Consider the following 23,143-nt stretch of genomic DNA (forward strand, 5'->3'; position numbering starts at 1 on the left):
CCAGGGGCAGGTATCACTTTTTGAAAAAAGCATTTACACCACCCCCTGTCTCCTCTAGTTTTTCCAGTTATCCTTTAAGAACAAGAAAAAGACAACCAGTCACAAAATGTAGAAAATCGAAGAAATAAGGAAGACGACATCGAGCAGACAAAATTCAAGCTATTGTGGTGAAACACTAGTGGTCTGGTCAGCAGATGGACTGACCTCTAGCCTATGACCTGCTAACCCGACCAGAAAACCAGAGTCACAAAACTATGTAGCAAAGCAAAATAAAACCCCATAGTCTCTTAGTGCAAAGCATAGCGTTTGGGGAGAGGTAGCCATTATCTGTAACCTGACCTAACCCCGTATAATGGTCATAGCCACACACGTGGATGTCGCTTGGTCTCCCTAACTAGATCATGACTAGAAGTATTCTTTTCTTCTAAATACACACCTTGATTTATCAGCCATGTTACTCTCAGGGGCAGACGGGACACTTTAACCTATATATGTTGGGACTTATTCAGATTGTTGAAGGTAGTGCATTCCAGAGTTGTGGTGCAGCTTGAGAAAAGTCTTGAACTATGGAAGATGTCAGTCTTAGATCATTTAGTCAGCCAAGTTCTTTCATATTGTACCAAGGAGACGTGAAAGGTGCCAGATTATCAGAAATTTCAGAATTTGTAGATGGTTATAGAACTGTATATATATCTTACATCTACCATCTTGGGACCTCCAGAAGGACTTCAAAAGTTGACCTGTGAGAGGGGCAGTGTGGCTGGGGGACTGTTATGTCCAGAACCAGATAATTTGCTATATTGAGCACCTACCTACCAGTGTGGGAGATAGGACTGAGGAGTAGACAACCTTACCCCTGTTGTCTAGATGGTCAAAGGAAGATCCACTGAAGCATTGGATTCTCCAGCTAAAGAGTTCCTCATTATTGGCCATGTCCTCTCTATTAATATCAATTATATAAAGTGGACCTTTGAGTTATATTAACTCTTAAAAATATACTTATAAGTCTTCTGCATAACAGCAATGACCTGGAATGACTTCATTTTCTGTATATGGAGATAATTCAACAACTTAAAGGGGAAGTTCAAGCTGAAGATTGTGGCTGTACACAGATTTTTGTGTCTTAGTAACAACATGATCCACCAAACTGAGACAACCTTATTAACACTTGTCTTTTTACTCATGACTTTCTTATCGATATACAGTATTTGTTGAACATCAGCTGCATGAAAAGCCTTAAAGCTCCATATATACGAGGTCAATGTATATACTGTACGTAAATGGACTGAAACTGTCATTCAAGAGTTCGACTAGAAGATGTGCTAAATATGCATGACTGTATAATCATTACTGTACTGTACATTGGCCAACATAGTGACATCACTGTGTGTATTATCCCTGTACTGTGACATCACTGTGTGTATTATCCCTGTACTGTGACATCACTGTGTGTATTATCCCTGTACTGTGACATCACTGTGTGTATTATCTCTGTACTGTGACATCACTGTGTGTATTATCCCTGTACTGTGACATCACTGTGTGTATTATCCCTGTACTGTGACATCACTGTGTGTATTATCCTGTACTGTGACATCACTGTGTGTATTATCCCTGTACTGTGACATCACTGTGTGTATTATCCCTGTACTGTGACATCACTGTGTGTATTATCCTGTACTGTGACATCACTGTGTGTATTATCTCTGTACTGTGACATCACTGTGTGTATTATCCCTGTACTGTGACATCACTGTGTGTATTATCCCAGTACTGTGACATCACTGTGTGTATTATCTCTGTACTGTGACATCACTGTGTGTATTATCCCTGTACTGTGACATCACTGTGTGTATTATCCTGTACTGTGACATCACTGTGTGTATTATCCTGTACTGTGACATCACTGTGTGTATTATCCCTGTACTGTGACATCACTGTGTGTATTATCCCTGTACTGTGACATCACTGTGTGTATTATCTCTGTACTGTGACATCAATGTGTGTATTATCTCTGTACTGTGACATCACTGTGTGTATTATCCCTGTACTGTGACATCACTGTGTGTATAATCCCATGTACTTTGACATCACTGTGTGTATTATCCCTGTACTGTGACATCACTGTGTGTATTATCTCTGTTCTGTGATAACACTGTGTGTATTATCTCTGTACTGTGACATCACTGTGTGTATTATCCTGTACTGTGACATCACTGTGTGTATTATCCCTGTACTGTGACATCACTGTGTGTATTATCCCTGTACTGTGACATCACTGTGTGTATTATCTCTGTACTGTGACATCACTGTGTGTATTATCCTGTACTGTGACATCACTGTGTGTATTATTCCTGTACTGTGACATCACTGTGTGTATTATCCCTGTACTGTGACATCACTGTGTGTATTATCCTGTACTGTGACATCACTGTGTGTATTATCTCTGTACTGTGACATCACTGTGTGTATTATCCCTGTACTGTGACATCACTGTGTGTATTATCTCTGTACTGTGACATCACTGTGTGTATTATCCCTGTACTGTGACATCACTGTGTGTATTATCCCTGTACTGTGACATCACTGTGTGTATTATTCCTGTACTGTGACATCACTGTGTGTATTATCCCTGTACTGTGACATCACTGTGTGTATTATCCTGTACTGTGACATCACTGTGTGTATTATCCTGTACTGTGACATCACTGTGTGTATTATCCCTGTACTGTGACATCACTGTGTGTATTATCCTGTACTGTGACATCACTGTGTGTATTATCTCTGTACTGTGACATCACTGTGTGTATTATCCCTGTACTATGATATCACTGTGTGTATTATCCCTGTACTGTGACATCACTGTGTGTATTATCCCTGTACTGTGACATCACTGTGTGTATTATCTCTGTACTGTGACATCACTGTGTGTATTATCTCTGTACTGTGACATCACTGTGTGTATTATCCTGTACTGTGACATCACTGTGTGTATAATCCCATGTACTTTGACATCACTGTGTGTATTATCCCTGTACTGTGACATCACTGTGTGTATTATCTCTGTTCTGTGATATCACTGTGTGTATTATCTCTGTACTGTGACATCACTGTGTGTATTATCCTGTACTGTGACATCACTGTGTGTATTATCCCTGTACTGTGACATCACTGTGTGTATTATCCCTGTACTGTGACATCACTGTGTGTATTATCTCTGTACTGTGACATCACTGTGTGTATTATCTCTGTTCTGTGATATCACTGTGTGTATTATCTCTGTACTGTGACATCACTGTGTGTATTATCCCTGTACTGTGACATCACTGTGTGTATTATCCCTGTACTGTGACATCACTGTGTGTATTATCTCTGTACTGTGACATCACTGTGTGTATTATCTCTGTACTGTGACATCACTGTGTGTATTATCCCTGTACTGTGACATCACTGTGTGTATTATCCCTGTACTGTGACATCACTGTGTGTATTATCCCTGTACTGTGACATCACTGTGTGTATTATCTCTGTACTGTGACATCACTGTGTGTATTATCTCTGTACTGTGACATCACTGTGTGTATTATCCCTGTACTGTGACATCACTGTGTGTATTATCTCTGTACTGTGACATCACTGTGTGTATTATCCCTGTACTGTGACATCACTGTGTGTATTATCCCTGTACTGTGACATCACTGTGTGTATTATCCCTGTACTGTGACATCACTGTGTGTATTATCTCTGTACTGTGACATCACTGTGTGTATTATCTCTGTACTGTGACATCACTGTGTGTATTATCCCTGTACTGTGACATCACTGTGTGTATTATCCCTGTACTGTGACATCACTGTGTGTATTATCCCTGTACTGTGACATCACTGTGTGTATTATCTCTGTACTGTGACATCACTGTGTGTATTATCCTGTACTGTGACATCACTGTGTGTATTATCTCTGTACTGTGACATCACTGTGTGTATTATCCCTGTACTGTGACATCACTGTGTGTATTATCCCTGTACTGTGACATCACTGTATTATCTCTTTATTGGTTACTGTTTGGTTTGGGTATATAATAAGACTCTTAGGCATGCCACTAAACATCTCCTTCAGTCTGCACACACAATATAACCAAATACTCACAATATCTCTACACAAAGTTCCTGACCCCTAGCCACTATGCAAAGGAGAATCATTTGCTACCAATCACGGTTACTAGCTTATATATGTTTTAATTTATTCTATTGATTTCAATGTATTCATTATTTTTATGCTTACTCTAATTCTTATTTTGTATCATGATTTTTTAATTTCCTAACAAATTTCATGACATTATGGAGTTTTTATTATATGAATACAGCTGTTTTTTTATATATATATGACTGTATGTTACTGAATGGGATTTTTTATATTTTTACACTAGATCTGATGAAGGGGTGGGCTTTCCCCGAAACGCGTTATCTACTCTCAAATTTGTCCTTCAATAAACCGTTGCCGTAATTCAAGTATCGGTTTCAATCATTCCATCCACAAGGGATTGTGCGCCCACCAGGTTTTTTTAGTGAATCTAGTTCACTTTTTGTAGGTCCACTTACAGCTTGGTGAAGGCGAACCCCATATACGACCTCAGGGCCGTAACCATATTTATATCTCTATCAAAGAACCATAAAGGTTCCATCAAGAGTATCTGGTTCTTTAGAGGAGAACAACCAGCCGTTACTCTTGAACTACTAGTGCTTTATTCCACTACAAAGGAAGCGCGGTTACCTCTCAGGAAGTGAGAGTAAGTAAAACTACGCTTCATGATAACCGAAGTCAACTAAATGGAACCTAGGGGTCATTCACACTGAGTAACGCCGGGCGTGTATCACAGCCGTACACGCCGGCGTTACAGCAGATTGCCAAACACTTCCCATTCACTTCAATGGGAGCGCTTGTAACAGCAGCGTTTACGAGCGCTCCCATTGAAGTGAATGGGAAGTGTTCGGCAGCCTGCCGTAGCACCGGCGTGTACGGCTGTAATACACGCCCAGCGTTACTCCGTGTGAATGCCCCCTTAGAGTGGAAATCCAGGACAAGAAATATTACCCCCGGGAGTTCTATATAAGTCCCAAACATGGATCTTGATGTTCAACTATGCCAAAAAGAGTACCCCTAGAATGTCTACTGATGTCCCGAACTATAATAGAAATATCTGGGACATCAATATAGCTGAAGATCCTATGGATGAATTCCAGGATCCGATTGTCAGCCTATCCACAGAGCACCAATGTCCAGCCACATGATTCAATACTGATCAATACTGGTTAGATATTAGTGGTGGAATAAACCACTACCCTCTGAGTATAGAGAAGTTCCCCAGACCCTGGACTACACTCCAAGATTCTTACTAGGATCAGGAGTATACTGTAGATATTAATGACCAGTGGTTGGTGAAAAGACAAAATGCAAGCCCTAGGTGGCAATTTAGATATATAGTGCCCCCCAATATCCACTACATAAGGCACCTTAGATATATAGAGCCCTTCTATGTCTGCTTAGTCACAATCTCTACGCATTTCCCTCTCTTAAAGATTCCTTAGAAGATATATAAGTTGATAAATAATGACTCCCAGTTAGAAGAGAAAATGTCCAGATCAGATTGATTCGATATTGGCCAGCGCTGTTCAATACCAGAGCTAACCACCGGAGCTCCGGGAACGTCTCTCCCGCTCATGTCTTTCCTCTTCATCCGCTAAAGTTGTGGTTGGCCGTATAGGAACTTCTGTCTTCATGAGGTGGGTCAGATCTGTAGGATAGAGTGGAAACATGTAGAGTAAGGTATAATCTCCAAAATTCAGATGTCCTTGTTTGAGAGGACCAAAGGCTTACTCATCAAAGAGCAAGTTCTAGACACTTCCAAGCTTGATCTCTGACTCTTCCAGACCCGAGATGAAAAGAACAGACCAGTGCATGCGCTGGCCCAAGAGAGGTTGGACACCCACAATTTGCAAGTGACTTTTTGTCTTTAGCATTGGGCCTCCTCCATGTTGGACTTGCAATTCATCTAGAGCAGGGGTCCTCAAACTTTTTAAAAGTGGGCCGGAGGCAGAGCAGGTCGCACAGACATCGGGAGCGGTGCCCTCCAAAAGGTAAAGTGAAGTGCGCTCCATGGCCTGGCCCGAGCTCCGCAGGAACTTCATTATAAATGCACGCCTGCTGGCGTTGTCAGCGGGGCCAGACAGAAGTGCTTGGCGGGCCGCATGCCCATGCCAGTTTGAGGACCCCTGATCTAGAGTATTGTAGCATTGGCACCCCTGCAATTCTGTCAAATAATATTTATTTTCTTCCAGAAAATGATTGCAATCACAAATTCTTTGGTATTATCTTCATTTAATTTGTCTTCAATGGAAAACCACAAAAAGAATAGTCAAAAAGCCAAATTGGATATAATTCCACACCAAACGTAAAAAAGGGGTGGACAAAAGTATTGGCATTGTTTGAAAAATCATGTGATGTTTCTCTAATTTGTGTAATTAACAGCACCTGTTACTTACCTGAGGCACCTAACAGGTGGTGGCAATAACTAAATCACACTTGCAGCCAGTTGAAATGGATTAAAGTTGACTCAACCTCTGTCCTGTATCCTTGTGTGTACCACATTGAGCATGTAGAAAAGAAAGAAGACCAAAGAACTGTCTGAGGACTTGAGAAGCAAAATTGTGAGGAAGCATGAGCAATCTCAAGGCTACAGAATTGCAGGGGTGCCAATGCTTTTGGCCAACACTGTATATGCCCAAAGCTATTTTTATTAGACATTTGGATCCTACTTGTCCTGAGTCTACTGTGTAGGCCTAAACCCAGACCCGAGAGAGGTATGTCTGTATAGTGTAGGTTCCTATCTGAATAAGATCACCTTTTCGGGGCAGATGGGTCCTCACAATTTTATCAAATAGCTCACTAAGAACCTCACATCTATACACAGATAGTGACTATAGCAGTAATTCAGTTTTAACTTCATATATGTAATGTCTTAGCACCCTCTATACAGGTTTACTGCACTTTATGGGCCTTGTTTGTGGCTACTAGATTTATTCCTATACATTCCTACCTATTGTTCTCACTTCCATGAGATCCTATATTATATAGACCTACCCACAAAATCCGCAAACAAGATCAGATCATCATTTTTCAGAAAACTCCTGCGCTGTAAATCGAAGTGAGAGATGAAAGTTGCCCAGCCGAAGTCTATGGACCGGTAGCAGTTACAGGAAGGATCCCAAGATCCAATTGAAGAAGGTCTCTGCCATACAGACATGTTTAAGGCTATGGAGAAGGAAAGTAGTAAGATGTTGCAATTGTAGAGGCATTTTTTGACATAAAAATTACAATTCCTACAATAAGCTGTTTAATATTGAAGATATCCTATAACCTTTGTTATGTGTTCAATTTTCCTGCAGCGCCACCACAGGTGAAAGTAAGCATTACAAAGTGTCCATTTAAATCAATGTAATGTCTGTGTAATGCAGGAAAGGACTGGTCCTCCAAAGTGAGAGATGCTCTTTGTTACTGCTCTTGCCCAAAGAGATGAGGATCCTGAACAGGGGATGACCAGGGACGTAACTACAGGGAATGACCAGTGGTAGTGGCTGATACAGGGTCCAGGACATTAGGGGGCCCAGTGGCAGCCATTACCACCACTGATTTTTTTTTTTTTTTTAATACGCCGTTACCTTCTGGAGTTACCCCAGCAGATAGTGGGCCCTATTTACTTACCGACCCTGGCTCCAGCTCACGGCTTCCAGTGCTTCCCCTTCTGCGGAGGCAGTTGGTAGCAGAAGCTGGGATCAGTAAGTAAGGCCACGGGCCTGTGAAACCCACGAACACCGCTATCATTATACCTGGTGGTCTTTTCAGACTCCCCGAGTATAATGATCGGAGGACTAGGAGAGGTGAGGGAACATAAAAAACTCTGTTACTTACCTCTCCTGCGCTCCAGAAGGCTTTGGGCCTACTTGATGGCGTCCCAGACATTACATGGATCAGGCTTGCGTCATTATGCATTGCAACGCAAGCCCTGCTCAAGTGACATCTCTTCCATTATTGAAGATGGTTGACATCAGCGGGGAGTGCGCTGTAGCCCAGGAGAGGTAGGTAGCCATGTTTTTTATGTTTATATCCTCCCATGGGTCTCCGAACATTATACTCTGGGGTTGGAGAGTATAATAATAGTTCATGTGTGGTCCACAATGGGGCATAATATTGTGTGTAAGGGCAACTATGGAGCATAATAGAACATTAAAACAAAAAGGGTGCAGATGTAAAGACAAACACTGTACAGTTGGTTGCAGTTTTAGGAAGATTTAGGTAGGACAAAAGATGGCATTAAGGGTGACTTTGTTACTATAATCAATGGTCAGGCATACAATGATCTATCTGAACATCTTTATATGTCTAGTCTAGTAATGGTATCCACTATGTCTAGACAAAACAAGGCCTCACCATCAGCACAAAAAGGGATTCTTCTTTGTAAAAGCAGAATAATACAGTAGAAAATGCAGCCCTGGTAGTAATGATGTAATAAGTACATCTACGTATATACACTTGGTGAAGAACCAATTACTTACAAGGTATTATATGACTTGCCAATGTTGTGAAGGTTCGGCTACTAGACATCCTCAGACGGATATCTGGATCTTGATCCAACACATCTATAATAACCTGGTGGTTTAGAACTGGCCAGTTCAACATTGTGTCATCGTGTCCACTGCACAGGTGAAATGAAATCCCGGTGTATCCAATGGAATTGGATGAAAATTGTCCATTGGGATGGAGACTAATACCATATCTGTAGCCTTCAGGGTTGGTGAAACAAGGACTGACAAGTCGTTTTCCTTTGACAGTGTTGGCAAGGACCTGGCTGAAGTTATGGATGGTCCACACGGCGTTAGGGCAGGGGAGTTCGGATAGAATGATGTCATCAATAATAATACCGCCACTAGTGGTTGTATTATCTCCTTGTATGCCTTGGAACACATAGTGGAATTTTTTATCTGCGTTCAGGGGCACATGTGCAATCTTCCAGTTTTGGTCGGCATCACCTAAATTGGGAAACAGATAATTCAGTCGCCTGAACCTATTTTCTTTTCTGCCTCATTCCTTCCACCCCACAGCTACAGTGGGGAAAAAAGTATTTAGTCAGCCACCAATTGCGAATTGGGGCTCCACGCAAGATCTCAACCGATGGGGTCAAAATGAACACAAGAACGGTGAGAAAAAATCCCAGAACTAGGGGGGGACCTAGTGAATGACCTGCAGAGAGCTGGGACCAATGTAACAAAGGCTACCATCAGTAACACACTACGCCGCCAGGGACTCAGATCCTGCAGTGCCAGACGTGTCCCACTGCTTAAGCCAGTACATGTCCGGGCCCGTCTGAAGTTTGCTAGAGAGCATTTGGATGATCCAGAAGAGTATTGGAAGAATGTCATATGGTCTGATGAAACCAAAGTAGAATTGTTTGGTAGAAACTAATTGCTTTTGGTGGAGAAAGAATACTGAGTTGAATCCAAAGAACACCAGACCTACTGTGAAGCATGGGGGTGGAAACATCATGCTTTGGGGTTATTTCTTTTCAAAGGGACCAGGACCACTGATCCGTGTACATGAAAAAATGAATGGGGCCATGTATCCTGAGATTTTGAGCGCAAACCTCCTCCCATCAGCAAGGGCATTTAAGATGAAACCTGGCTGGGTCTTTCAGCATGACAATGATCCCAAGAACACCGCCAGGGCAACGAATGGCTCCATAAGAATCATTTCAAGGTCCTGGAGTGGCCTAGCCAGTCTCCAGATCTCAACCCTATAGAAAACCATTGGAGGGAGTTGAAAGTCCGTGTTGCCCAGTGATAGCCCCAAAACATCACTGCTCTAGAGGAGATCTGCATGGAGGAATGGGCCAACATACCAACAACAGTGTGTGCCAAGCTTGTGAAGACTTACAGAAGACGTCTGACTCTGTCATTGCCAACAAAGGACATATAACAAAGGACGGAGATGAACTTTTGTTATTGACCAAATACTTATTTTCCACCATAATTTGCAAATAGATTATTTCCAAACCAGACTATGTGATTTTCTGGATTTGTTTTCTCATGTTGTCTTTCCTAGTTGAGGTCTACCTATGATGTCAATTACAGGCCGACCTTATCTTTATAAGTGGTGGAACTTGCACAATTGGTGCTGACTAAATACTTTTTTCACCACTGTATGTCCACTTAAATCTTCCATACACTCCCATGACTTTACCATAAATCGTGTGGATTTTCTTCTGCCTTCTACCATCTCCAGTGCTATTGTCTAGGCGGATCCAGATGGCCAGTCTGTCTTGTGGACTTCCATTCATCTTGTAAAAAAACTCCAAGCACTGTTCAGTCCGTTTAGGACACAGAATTCGGGACTCTAGGACAGCGGTGCGGCCAATTTCCCCAGAGTTGGTCTGAAAGTACATAAAGTACCCTGCATCTGAAAAAAAAAAAAATTGCAAAAAGAAAAATTACATTTTCTTCGTGAACATAGTAAATGCTGCTGACTTCTGGGCGTCTCTTACAATACGCAATGTTATATAAACTCATTCATTGGGACTATCCCTTTAAATTAGCTTTGTAGGATTATTCTAATTGATAGTTTAACCTTAGGATAGACCAAATATTTGTAATCAATGGAGGGGGGGGGTGTCAGATGCCCTAGACTCAAGATATTCAGCAGCACACTCCGGTGTGACGGTGTCTGGTTCTGCAGCCTGGCCCATTTAGGTGTATGGGGATAAGTTGCAGTACCAGGCACGGCCACTCAATGATGGGGCCATGGCCATTTTGTTTTGCTAATCATTGGAGATCCTGAAGGTTGGACCCCCATCAATTATTCATCTATATACGTTTACATATGGAAATACTGACCAGCGTGTATTCATAGAAATATTGCAAGGATAGTAAGAGCAAGAGGAGGACACCCAGACCAAGACAAGAAGAAGGCTACAGAGGAAGACAATATCAAGCTACTAAATCTGTTACTGGGTTTATACTATCATCAGTACTGTCCAAAAGACACTTGGGGACACCACACTCTTCTGCTCAAAGGTTGACTTCTTATGGGGTTGTGTAAGACTCAGCAGTTGGAATATCTTACCTCTGCATCGGCCAGCTAAGGTGTGATCGTTGGATGTATTTGAAGAACCCAGTTCATGGATCCAGTCATCATCATCGTTGGTTGCCTGGACCATTCCACAAATGTTGATGACCTCAAAGGAGCATTGGTCCAAGAGAATGAGGGGAGCGGCTGTGAAGGAACAATGAAATTAGCTGAAACTAGTAATAATATTGAACTTTATAGAGAAATTTCTAATGATCTTTATATACTTAAGCTAGAAATATGACAAGGGGAATTCTCTGCATCCCTTTGTGATGTCTGGTCTCTTGTAGTCCTTTCCAGTCACATTCTGGTCTCTTCTGGCCTCCTAGGTTACATCATGGGCGCCAGGGAAATTAAGTGATCACGTGGAGACTGCTAAAGTCATGACACTTTGATGCAAGGGAGCCCTCCGCAGGGCCAGTGATGTCACCCAGAAGACCGGAAGACCCTGGGAGATAACCAAAGAGAACCACAAGGGAGCCCAGGAGTGGTGTGGGAATATATCAGTGGACATTATGTTTCCACATGTTCCCGAGACTCTACTTATCATACTCCTCAGTTCAAAGAGACCCCAGAGTATAACAGTGATATGTGGTTGGCAAAACTCCAAAAATTTAGAGTTTGGCCAAACCCAAATTTTTTGGAAAGTTTGTTATGAACCATCTCTGGTGTCTTACTTTGCATATGTAAATATGTAACTCACGAGAGAGCAAGGTTGTCCAAAACTCCTACAACCTTTCTCTAGGTCTCTATGTGCCTCATACATGTCAGGGTGTTGACTGTACAACCCTAGATATTAGTAGTCTGTGGATCCAACCCTCAATAGATAGGCTATAAAGTCTTCGACAAACATAGCTTTTATTTATGTGGAAATATGTTCTCTTGTTATACGTACCGCAGTCGTACATCCTGTTCAGACGTTCCAAATCTATTGTGGAAAAGTCAAGACGTTGTCCAATGATGTTGTTAAAAGCGGGAATCTTGGCGGTAATGGTTGGGACATTGGGGTCCTTGTTGAAAGAATAGGGACCATAGTGCATGACAGACTCGTAGTCATATGGAGTGTTCAGATCTGTTATGTGCGTGTCATCATACGTGTCGAAGTTGTACTCCATGCCTGAAAAAAAACAATCAATGTACAGCGGGTACGGAAAGTATTCAGACCCCTTTAAGTTTTCACTCTTTGTTTCATTGCAGCCATTTGCTAAAATCAAAAAAGTTCATTTTATTTTTCATAAAGGTACACTCAGCCCCATCTTGACAGAAAAAACAGAAATGTAGATATTTTTGCAAATTTATTAAAAAAGAAAAACTGAAATATCACAGGGTCATAAGTATTCAGACCCTTTGCTCAGTATTGAGTATTTGCCCCTTTTGAGCTAGGAGCCAGGAGTCTTCTTGGGAACGATGCAACAAGTTTTTCCCATCTGGATTTGGGGATCCTCTGCCATTCTTTCTTGCAGATCTTCTTCAGTTCCGTCAGGTTGGATGGTGAATGTTGGTGGACAGCCATTATCAGGTCTGTCCAGAGATGGAGTTTAGGGTTTAGGTCAGGGTTTTGCCTGGGCCAGTCAAGAATGGTCACAGAGAGGTTCTGAAGCCGCTCCTTTGTTATTTTAGCTGTGTGCTTAGGGTCATTGTCTTGTTGGAAGGTGAACCTTCTGCCCAGTCTGAGGTCCAGAGCACTCTGGGAGAGGTTTTCTTCCAGGATATCTCTGTGCTTGGCCGCATTCATCTTTCCTTCAATTGCAACCAGTTGTCCTGTCCCTGCAGCTGAAAAACACCCCATAGCCTGATGCCGCCACCACCATGTGTCACTGTTGGGTTGTATTGGGCAGGTGATGAGCAGCGCCTGGTTTTCTCCACACATACTGCTTAGAATTAACGCCAAAATGTCAGACCAGAGAATCTTATTTCTCATTGTCTGGGAGTCCTTCATGTGTTTTTTGGCAAACTCTATGTGGGCTTTCATATGTCCTGCACTGAGGAGAGGCTTCCTTCAGGCCACTCTGCCATAAAGCCCCGACTGCTGGAGAGCTGCAGTGATAGGTGACTTTGTGGAATTTTCTCCCATCTCCCTACTGCATCTCTGGAGCTCAGTCACAGTGATCTTTGGGTTCTTCTTTACCTTTCTCATCAAGGCTTTTCTCCCACGACACCCAGGTCTAGGAAGAGTTCTGGTCATCCCAAACTACTTCCAATTAAGGAGATCACTGTGTTCTTAGGAACCTTGAGTGCTGCAGAAATTCTTTTGTAGCCTTGGCCAGATCTGTGCTTTGCCACAATTCTGTCTCTGAGCTCCTTGGGCAGTTCCTTTGACTTCATGATTCTCATCTGCCCTGACATGCCCTGTGAAGTCTTATATAGACAGATGTGCTCCTTTCCTAATGAAGTCCAGTTTAATTAAACACATCTGGACTCCAAAGAAGGAGTAGAACCATCTCAAGGAGGATCAGAAGGAAATGGACAGCATGTGAGTTAAATATGAGTATCATAGCAAAGAATCTGCATACTTATGACAATGTGATATTTCAGGTTTGTTTTTTTGTTTTTTTTTAACCCCTTAAGGACCAGGCCATTTTTTGGTTTCGCATTTTCGTTTTTCCCTCCTCACATTTCAAGAGCCATAACTTTTTCATTTTTCAGTTCACAGAGTCACATGATGGCTTATTGTTTGCGGGACAAATTGTACTTTGTAATGGCACCATTCAATATGCTGTGCAATGTACTGGGAAGCTGGAAAAAAATTCAGAATGAGGTGCAATTGGAGAAAAAATGCATTTGCGCCATTTTCTTATGGGTTTAATTTTTACAGCGTTCACTGTTTGGTACAAATGACATGTTACCTGTGTTCTACGTGTCAGTACGAACGCGGTGATACCAAATTTATATAGTATTTGAAATGTTTTGATACTTTTAAAAAAATGATAAACTTTGCAAAATAGAAAAAAAAAATTGTGTCATCATGTTCTAACACCTGTAACTTTTTCATATTTCCATGTATGGAGCTGGTTGTGGTGTCTTTTTATGCGGGACAGGATGACGTTTCTATTGATACCATTTGGGGAAAGATCTGATGGTTTGCTCACTTTTTATTCAATTTTTTATAAGAGGCAAAGTGTTGAAAAAAACGCTTTTTGGCTGTTTTTATTTTTTTTGCCGCTACGTTGTTCGCAGTACGGGATAAATGTTTTAATATTCTAATAGTTCGGGCATTTTGGAGCGCGGGGATACCTAATATGTTTATGTTTAATGTTCTTTAATTACTTTTATAGCTAATCTAGGGAAAGGGGGGTGATTTGAACTTTTATATTTTTTTTATTTTTTTAATACTTTTAAAAACTTTTTTTTTTCTTCTGTTACATTTATGATCAGACCCCTTAGGTACCTTGAAACCTAGGGGGTCTGATCGCCCATACTATTCACTGCAATACTACAGTATTGCAGTGAATAGGAAAATCCCAGCACTTCTATTAGAGGCTGCCTCTGGCCTCGTCTAATAGATCTAGTGCAGAGACAAGCCTGGAAGCCTTCAATAGGCTTCCGGCTGTCATAGCAACCGATCACCGCCCTCATGTGACGTTCAGGAGGGCGGCGATCGGGGAAACATGGCGGCGCCCATGCCGCCTGCGCTGTTTACACGCTGCGGTCGCGTTTGACCGCAGTGTGTAAAGGGTTAACAGCAGCGATCGGCTCGGGCACCGACCGCTGCTGTTAGTGGCAGGTCCTGGCTGTATTATACAGCCGGCATCTGCCGTGTATGGAGCGAGCTCAGCGTGTGAGCTCGCTCCATACATCCCCATGCGACCCATGACGTACAGTTACGTCAAGGGTCGCTAAGGGGTTAATAAACTTGCAAAAATATCTACATTTCTGTTTTCTTTCTGTCAAGATGGGGCTGAGTGTCCATTAATGAGAAATAAAATGAACTTTTTTGTTTTAGCAAATGGCTGCAATGAAACAAAGAGTGAAAAATTCAAAGGGGTCTGAATACTTTCCATACCCACTGTAAAACTATATAACTATATATCTAATGCTCCTCCATACATAGAGGGATAGATGTCAATAATATCTGTATCCCTTTAAGTGTACATCTTTAGTATATCAAAAGTCACCTTGCATTACCCAACATCCTATTCTTGGAATTTTCTTTTTTGTATTAACCCTTTATATTCTGGTACCTTTACACAGGCTCATGTACCTACTCTGAACACATATACTATACAATTTTCACCCTAAAGAGAAGAACCCCACGAAGAACTAGTTTACTTGAGATAAAATTTACCCGGAGTGATTTCATCCCACCAGATTTGCACATAGTTATCTCGGTCACTTCTTGATTGCTCATGGTAGAATCCCAGAGCGTGAAGAACCTCATGTTCTACAATGGCTTTATGGTCACAGCCACTGCCTATGGAAAGGTTCTGACCTGTACGAAAGTCTCCAACATAGGACCAGCACCTTCAAAATAAAAAATATACTTTGTATCTACAAATAGAATTATCGTTTATCTAAATCCGTTCAGTCGTTCCAAAGATATAAGCTCTGTTGGCTTTTATGTAAATTAGGATCTACTAACCAAGAGATCCTGCCCATAGAGAAACCATAGGGTTACTGCCCACTTGGCTAGTAGACCATAATTTGCATCAACACTAAAAGGGTCTATATCTTTAGAATAGTTGAACGGATTTGTATAAATAGCATAATTCTCAGGGTCAGGGGTAGGAGCTGCCACTGGGCCCGAGACATTAAGGGGCCCAGTGGACCCCTGATGTTGTTTTTTTTAATAGGCCGTTACCTTCTGGAGTAACCCCAGCAGGTAACAGGCCATATTTACTTACCGATCCCTGTGCTTCCCCTTCTGTAGACTTGTAGCACTTTTTTTTAATGTAGATTGTGAGCCCCATTAAGGGATCACAATGTACTTTTATTTTCCTTCCTATCAGTATGTCTTTGTAGAATGGGAGGAAATCCATGCAAACACAGGGAGAACATACAAACTCCTTGCAGATGTTGTTCCTGGCAGGATTTGCACTCCAGGACTCCAGCGCTGCAAGGCTACAATGCTAACCACTGAGCCACCGTGTTCCCCCTTGCAGCACTTTTTTATCCAGCGATTTTCAACTCTGGCACAGATGTGAACCCAGCCTTATGGCTATGGTTGTTATGGATATACTTCACAGAGCTTGACCCTACCAACTAGTCAATATCTACCACTAAAATTACATAAATATGACTTTTTTTTTGGAAAAGCAGAGGGTAACTATAAATTCCTTAAATGATGCAGATGGTGACATACCCCGACAACTTCTGAAAATGTAAAAAAGTTGATTCTCCTTCATAAGGTTTAAAATCCAGGCAAGACTTCAGACGAAAAAATTCAAAGGCTTTAAGAATGACACCCTTGGCATTCAGGTCTGAAAATCAAAATATACATAAAAATATAAATATATAAAAATGCTGACAGATATAAGATAGATAGATAGATAGATAGATAGATAGATAGATAGATAGGAGATAGATAGATAGATAGATAGATAGATAGATAGATAGATAGATAGATAGATAGATAGGAGATAGATAGATAGGAGATAGATAGATAGGAGGTAGATAGATAGTATAGATAGATAGATAGATAGATAGATAGATAGATAGATATGAGATAGATAGATAGATAGATAGATAGATAGATAGATAGATAGGAGATAGATAGATAGATAGATAGATAGATAGATAGATAGATAGCAGATAGATAGATAGATAGATAGATAGATAGATAGGAGATGGATAGATAGATAGATAGATAGATAGATAGATAGATAGGAGATGGATAGATAGATAGATAGATAGATAGATAGATAGAAGATGGATGGATAGATAGATAGATAGATAGATAGATAGATAGATAGATAGATAGATAGATAGATAGGAGGTAGATAGATAGTATAGATAGATAGGATAGATAGATAGATAGATAGATAGATAGATAGATAGATAGGAGATAGATAGATAGATAGATAGATAGATAGATAGATAGATAGATAGGAGATAGATAGATGGGATAGATAGATAGATAGATAGATAGATAGATAGATAGATAGATAGCAGATAGATAGATAGATAGATAGATAGATAGATAGATAGATAGGAGATGGATAGATAGATAGATAGATAGATAGATAGATAGATAGATAGATAGATAGAAGATGGATGGATGGATAGATAGATAGATAGATAGATAGATAGATAGATAGATAGATAGATAGATAGGAGGTAGATAGATAGTATAGATAGATAGGATAGATAGAGAGATAGATAGATAGATAGATAGATAGATAGATAGATAGATAGATATGAGATAGATAGATAGATAGATAGATAGGAGATAGATAGATAGGATAGATAGATAGATAGATAGATAGATAGATAGATAGATAGATAGGAGATGGATAGATAGATAGATAGATAGATAGATAGATAGATAGATAGATAGAAGATGGATGGATGGATAGATAGATAGATAGATAGATAGATAGATAGATAGATAGATAGATAGGAGGTAGATAGATAGTATAGATAGATAGGATAGATAGATAGATAGATAGATAGATAGATAGATAGATAGATAGGAGATAGATAGATAGATAGATAGATAGATAGGAGATAGATAGATAGGATAGATAGATAGATAGATAGATAGATAGCAGATAGATAGATAGATAGATAGATAGGAGATGGATAGATAGATAGATAGATAGATAGATAGATAGAAGATGGATGGATGGATAGATAGATAGATAGATAGATAGATAGATAGATAAATAGATAGATAGATAGATAGATAGATAGATAGATAGATAGATAGATAGGAGGTAGATAGATAGTATAGATAGATAGGATAGATAGATAGATAGATAGATAGATAGGAGATAGATAGATAGATAGATAGATAGATAGATAGATAGATAGATAGATAGATAGATAGATAGGAGATAGATAGATAGGATAGATAGATAGATAGATAGATAGCAGATAGATAGATAGATAGATAGATAGATAGATAGATAGATAGATAGGAGATGGATAGATAGATAGATAGATAGATAGAAGATAGATAGATAGATAGATAGATAGGAGATAGATAGATAGATAGATAGATAGATAGATAGATAGATAGAGATAGTAGATAGAGAGAGAGATAGATGATAGATAGATAGATAGATGGATAGATAGATAGATAGATAGATAGATAGATAGATAGATAGATAGGAGATAGATAGATAGATAGATAGATAGATAGATAGGAGATAGATAGATAGATAGATAGATAGATAGATAGATAGAGATAGTAGATAGAGAGAGAGATAGATAGATAGAGATAGTAGATAGAGAGAGAGATAGATGATAGATAGATAGATAGATGGATGGATAGATAGATAGATAGATAGATAGATAGATAGATAGATAGGAGATGGATAGATAGATAGATAGATAGATAGATAGATAGATAGATAGATAGAAGATGGATGGATGGATAGATAGATAGATAGATAGATAGATAGATAGATAGATAGTAGATAGATAGTATAGATAGATAGGATAGATAGGATAGATAGATAGATAGATAGATAGATAGATAGATAGATATGAGATAGATAGATAGATAGATAGATAGATAGATAGATAGGAGATAGATAGATAGGATAGATAGATAGATAGATAGATAGATAGATAGCAGATAGATAGATAGATAGATAGATAGATAGGAGATGGATAGATAGATAGATAGATAGATAGATAGATAGATAGATAGATAGGAGATGGATAGATAGATAGATAGATAGATAGAAGATGGATGGATAGATAGATAGATAGATAGATAGATAGATAGATAGGAGGTAGATAGATAGTATAGATAGATAGGATAGGTAGATAGATAGATAGATAGATAGATAGATAGATAGATAGATAGATAGATAGGAGATGGATAGATAGATAGATAGATAGATAGATAGATAGGAGATGGATAGATAGATAGATAGATAGATAGATAGATAGATAGATAGATAGATAGAAGATGGATGGATAGATAGATAGATAGATAGATAGATAGATAGATAGATAGATAGGAGGTAGATAGATAGTATAGATAGAGATAGTAGATAGAGAGAGAGATAGATGATAGATAGATAGATAGATGGATAGATAGATAGATAGATAGATAGATAGATAGGAGATAGATAGATAGATAGATAGATAGATAGATAGATAGGAGATAGATAGATAGATAGATAGATAGATAGATAGAGATAGTAGATAGAGAGAGAGATAGATAGATAGAGATAGTAGATAGAGAGAGAGATAGATGATAGATAGATAGATAGATGGATGGATAGATAGATAGATAGATAGATAGATAGATAGGAGATGGATAGATAGATAGATAGATAGATAGATAGATAGATAGATAGAAGATGGATGGATGGATAGATAGATAGATAGATAGATAGATAGATAGATAGATAGTAGATAGATAGTATAGATAGATAGGATAGATAGGATAGATAGATAGATAGATAGATAGATAGATATGAGATAGATAGATAGATAGATAGATAGATAGATAGATAGATAGATAGATAGGAGATAGATAGATAGGATAGATAGATAGATAGATAGATAGATAGATAGATAGCAGATAGATAGATAGATAGATAGATAGATAGGAGATGGATAGATAGATAGATAGATAGATAGATAGATAGGAGATGGATAGATAGATAGATAGATAGATAGATAGAAGATGGATGGATAGATAGATAGATAGATAGATAGATAGATAGATAGATAGGAGGTAGATAGATAGTATAGATAGATAGGATAGGTAGATAGATAGATAGATAGATAGATAGATAGATAGATAGATAGATAGATAGATAGGAGATGGATAGATAGATAGATAGATAGATAGATAGATAGAGATAGTAGATAGAGAGAGAGATAGATGATAGATAGATAGATGGATAGATAGATAGATAGATAGATAGATAGATAGGAGATAGATAGATAGATAGATAGATAGATAGGAGATAGATAGATAGATAGATAGATAGATAGATAGATAGATAGGAGATAGATAGATAGATAGATAGATATAGTAGATAGAGAGAGAGATAGATAGATAGATAGATAGATAGATAGATAGATAGATAGATAGATAGATAGAGATAGTAGATAGAGAGAGAGATAGATGATAGATAGATGGATAGATAGATAGATAGATAGATAGATAGATAGATAGATAGGAGATAGATAGATAGATAGATAGATAGATAGATAGATAGATAGATAGAGATAGTAGATAGAGAGATAGATGATAGATAGATGGATAGATAGATAGATAGATAGATAGATAGATAGGAGATAGATAGATAGATAGATAGATAGATAGATAGAAGATAGATAGATAGATAGATAGATAGATAGATAGATAGAGATAGTAGATAGAGAGAGAGATAGATGATAGATAGATGGATAGATAGATAGATAGATAGATAGGAGATGGATAGATAGATAGATAGATAGATAGATAGATAGGAGATGGATGGATAGATAGATAGATAGATAGATAGATAGATAGATAGGAGATAGATAGATAGATAGGAGATGGATGGATAGATAGATAGATAGATAGATAGATAGATAGATAGATAGATAGGAGATAGATAGATAGATAGATAGATAGATAGATAGGAGATGGATAGATAGATAGATAGATAGATAGATAGATAGATAGGAGATAGATAGATAGGAGATGGATGGATAGATAGATAGATAGATAGATAGATAGATAGATAGATAGGAGATAGATAGATAGATAGATAGATAGATAGGAGATGGATAGATAGATAGATAGATAGATAGATAGATAGATAGGAGATGGATAGATAGATAGATGGTAGATAGATAGGAGATAGATAGATAGATAGATAGATAGATAGATAGATAGAGATAGTGGATAGAGAGAGATAGATGATAGATAGATAGATAGATAGATAGATAGATAGATAGGCGATAGATAGATAGATAGATAGATAGATAGATAGATAGAGATAGTAGATAGAGAGAGAGATAGATGATAGATAGATGGATAGATAGATAGATAGATAGATAGATAGGAGATAGATAGATAGATAGATAGATAGATAGGAGATAGATAGATAGATAGATAGATAGATAGATAGATAGATAGAGATAGTAGATAGAGAGATAGATGATAGATAGATGGATAGATAGATAGATAGATAGATAGATAGATAGATAGGAGATGGATAGATAGATAGATAGATAGATAGATAGATAGGAGATGGATGGATAGATAGATAGATAGATAGATAGATAGATAGGAGATAGATAGATAGATAGGAGATGGATAGATAGATAGATAGATAGATAGATAGATAGGAGATAGATAGATAGATAGATAGATAGATAGATAGATAGGAGATAGATAGATAGGAGATGGATGGATAGATAGATAGATAGATAGATAGATAGGAGATAGATAGATAGATAGATAGATAGATAGATAGATAGAGATAGTAGATAGAGAGAGAGATAGATGATAGATGGATAGATAGATAGATAGATAGATAGATAGGAGATGGATAGATAGATAGATAGATAGATAGATAGATAGATAGAGATAGTAGATAGAGAGAGAGATAGATGATAGATAGATGGATAGATAGATAGATAGATAGATAGATAGATAGATAGATAGATAGATAGGAGATAGATAGATAGATAGATAGATAGATATAGTAGATAGATAGATAGATAGATAGATAGATAGATAGATAGATAGATAGATAGATAGATAGAGATAGTAGATAGAGAGAGAGATAGATGATAGATAGATGGATAGATAGATAGATAGATAGATAGATAGATAGATAGATAGATAGGAGATAGATAGATAGATAGATAGAGATAGTAGATAGAGAGATAGATGATAGATAGATAGATAGATAGATAGATAGATAGATAGATGGATAGATAGATAGATAGATAGATAGATAGATAGATAGATAGATAGATAGATAGAGATAGTAGATAGAGAGAGAGATAGATGATAGATAGATGGATAGATAGATAGATAGATAGATAGATAGATAGATAGATAGATAGGAGATGGATGGATAGATAGATAGATAGATAGATAGATAGATAGATAGGAGATGGATGGATAGATAGATAGATAGATAGATAGGAGATAGATAGATAGATAGATAGATAGATAGGAGATAGATAGATAGATAGATAGATAGATAGATAGATAGATAGATAGATAGAGATAGTAGATAGAGAGAGAGATAGATGATAGATGGATAGATAGATAGATAGATAGATAGATAGATAGATAGGAGATGGATAGATAGATAGATAGATAGATAGATAGATAGATAGATAGAGATAGTAGATAGAGAGAGATAGATGATAGATAGATGGATAGATAGATAGATAGATAGATAGATAGATAGATAGGAGATAGATAGATAGATAGATAGATAGATAGATAGATAGATAGATAGATAGATATAGTAGATAGATAGATAGATAGATAGATAGATAGATAGATAGATAGATAGATAGATAGATAGATAGATAGAGATAGTAGATAGAGAGAGAGATAGATGATAGATAGATGGATAGATAGATAGATAGATAGATAGATAGATAGATAGATAGGAGATAGATAGATAGATAGATAGATAGATAGAGATAGTAGATAGAGAGATAGATGATAGATAGATAGATAGATAGATAGATAGATAGATGGATAGATAGATAGATAGATAGATAGAGATAGTAGATAGAGAGAGAGATAGATGATAGATAGATGGATAGATAGATAGATAGATAGATAGATAGGAGATGGATGGATAGATAGATAGATAGATAGATA

General features: G+C 38.2%; 1 protein-coding gene across 1 annotated transcript in view; it reads right to left on the reverse strand.

The window, feature by feature from the left end:
* Positions 1-5,684: 5,684 nt before the first annotated feature.
* Positions 5,685-23,143, reverse strand: part of LOC142198580 (meprin A subunit alpha-like) — a 32,142-nt gene continuing 14,683 nt past the window's right edge. The window contains exons 6-13 of the mRNA XM_075269608.1: positions 16,475-16,592; positions 15,461-15,636; positions 12,071-12,292; positions 11,173-11,322; positions 10,294-10,509; positions 8,613-9,086; positions 7,141-7,311; positions 5,685-5,794 (exon numbers count right to left, since the gene is read on the reverse strand). Of these exons, the coding sequence (XP_075125709.1) occupies positions 5,685-5,794; positions 7,141-7,311; positions 8,613-9,086; positions 10,294-10,509; positions 11,173-11,322; positions 12,071-12,292; positions 15,461-15,636; positions 16,475-16,592 (1,637 nt within the window). The remainder of the gene's footprint in view (positions 5,795-7,140; positions 7,312-8,612; positions 9,087-10,293; positions 10,510-11,172; positions 11,323-12,070; positions 12,293-15,460; positions 15,637-16,474; positions 16,593-23,143) is intronic.

The sequence above is a fragment of the Leptodactylus fuscus genome, chromosome 3 (assembly GCF_031893055.1).
Source record: "Leptodactylus fuscus isolate aLepFus1 chromosome 3, aLepFus1.hap2, whole genome shotgun sequence".
Taxonomy (NCBI): domain Eukaryota; kingdom Metazoa; phylum Chordata; class Amphibia; order Anura; family Leptodactylidae; genus Leptodactylus; species Leptodactylus fuscus.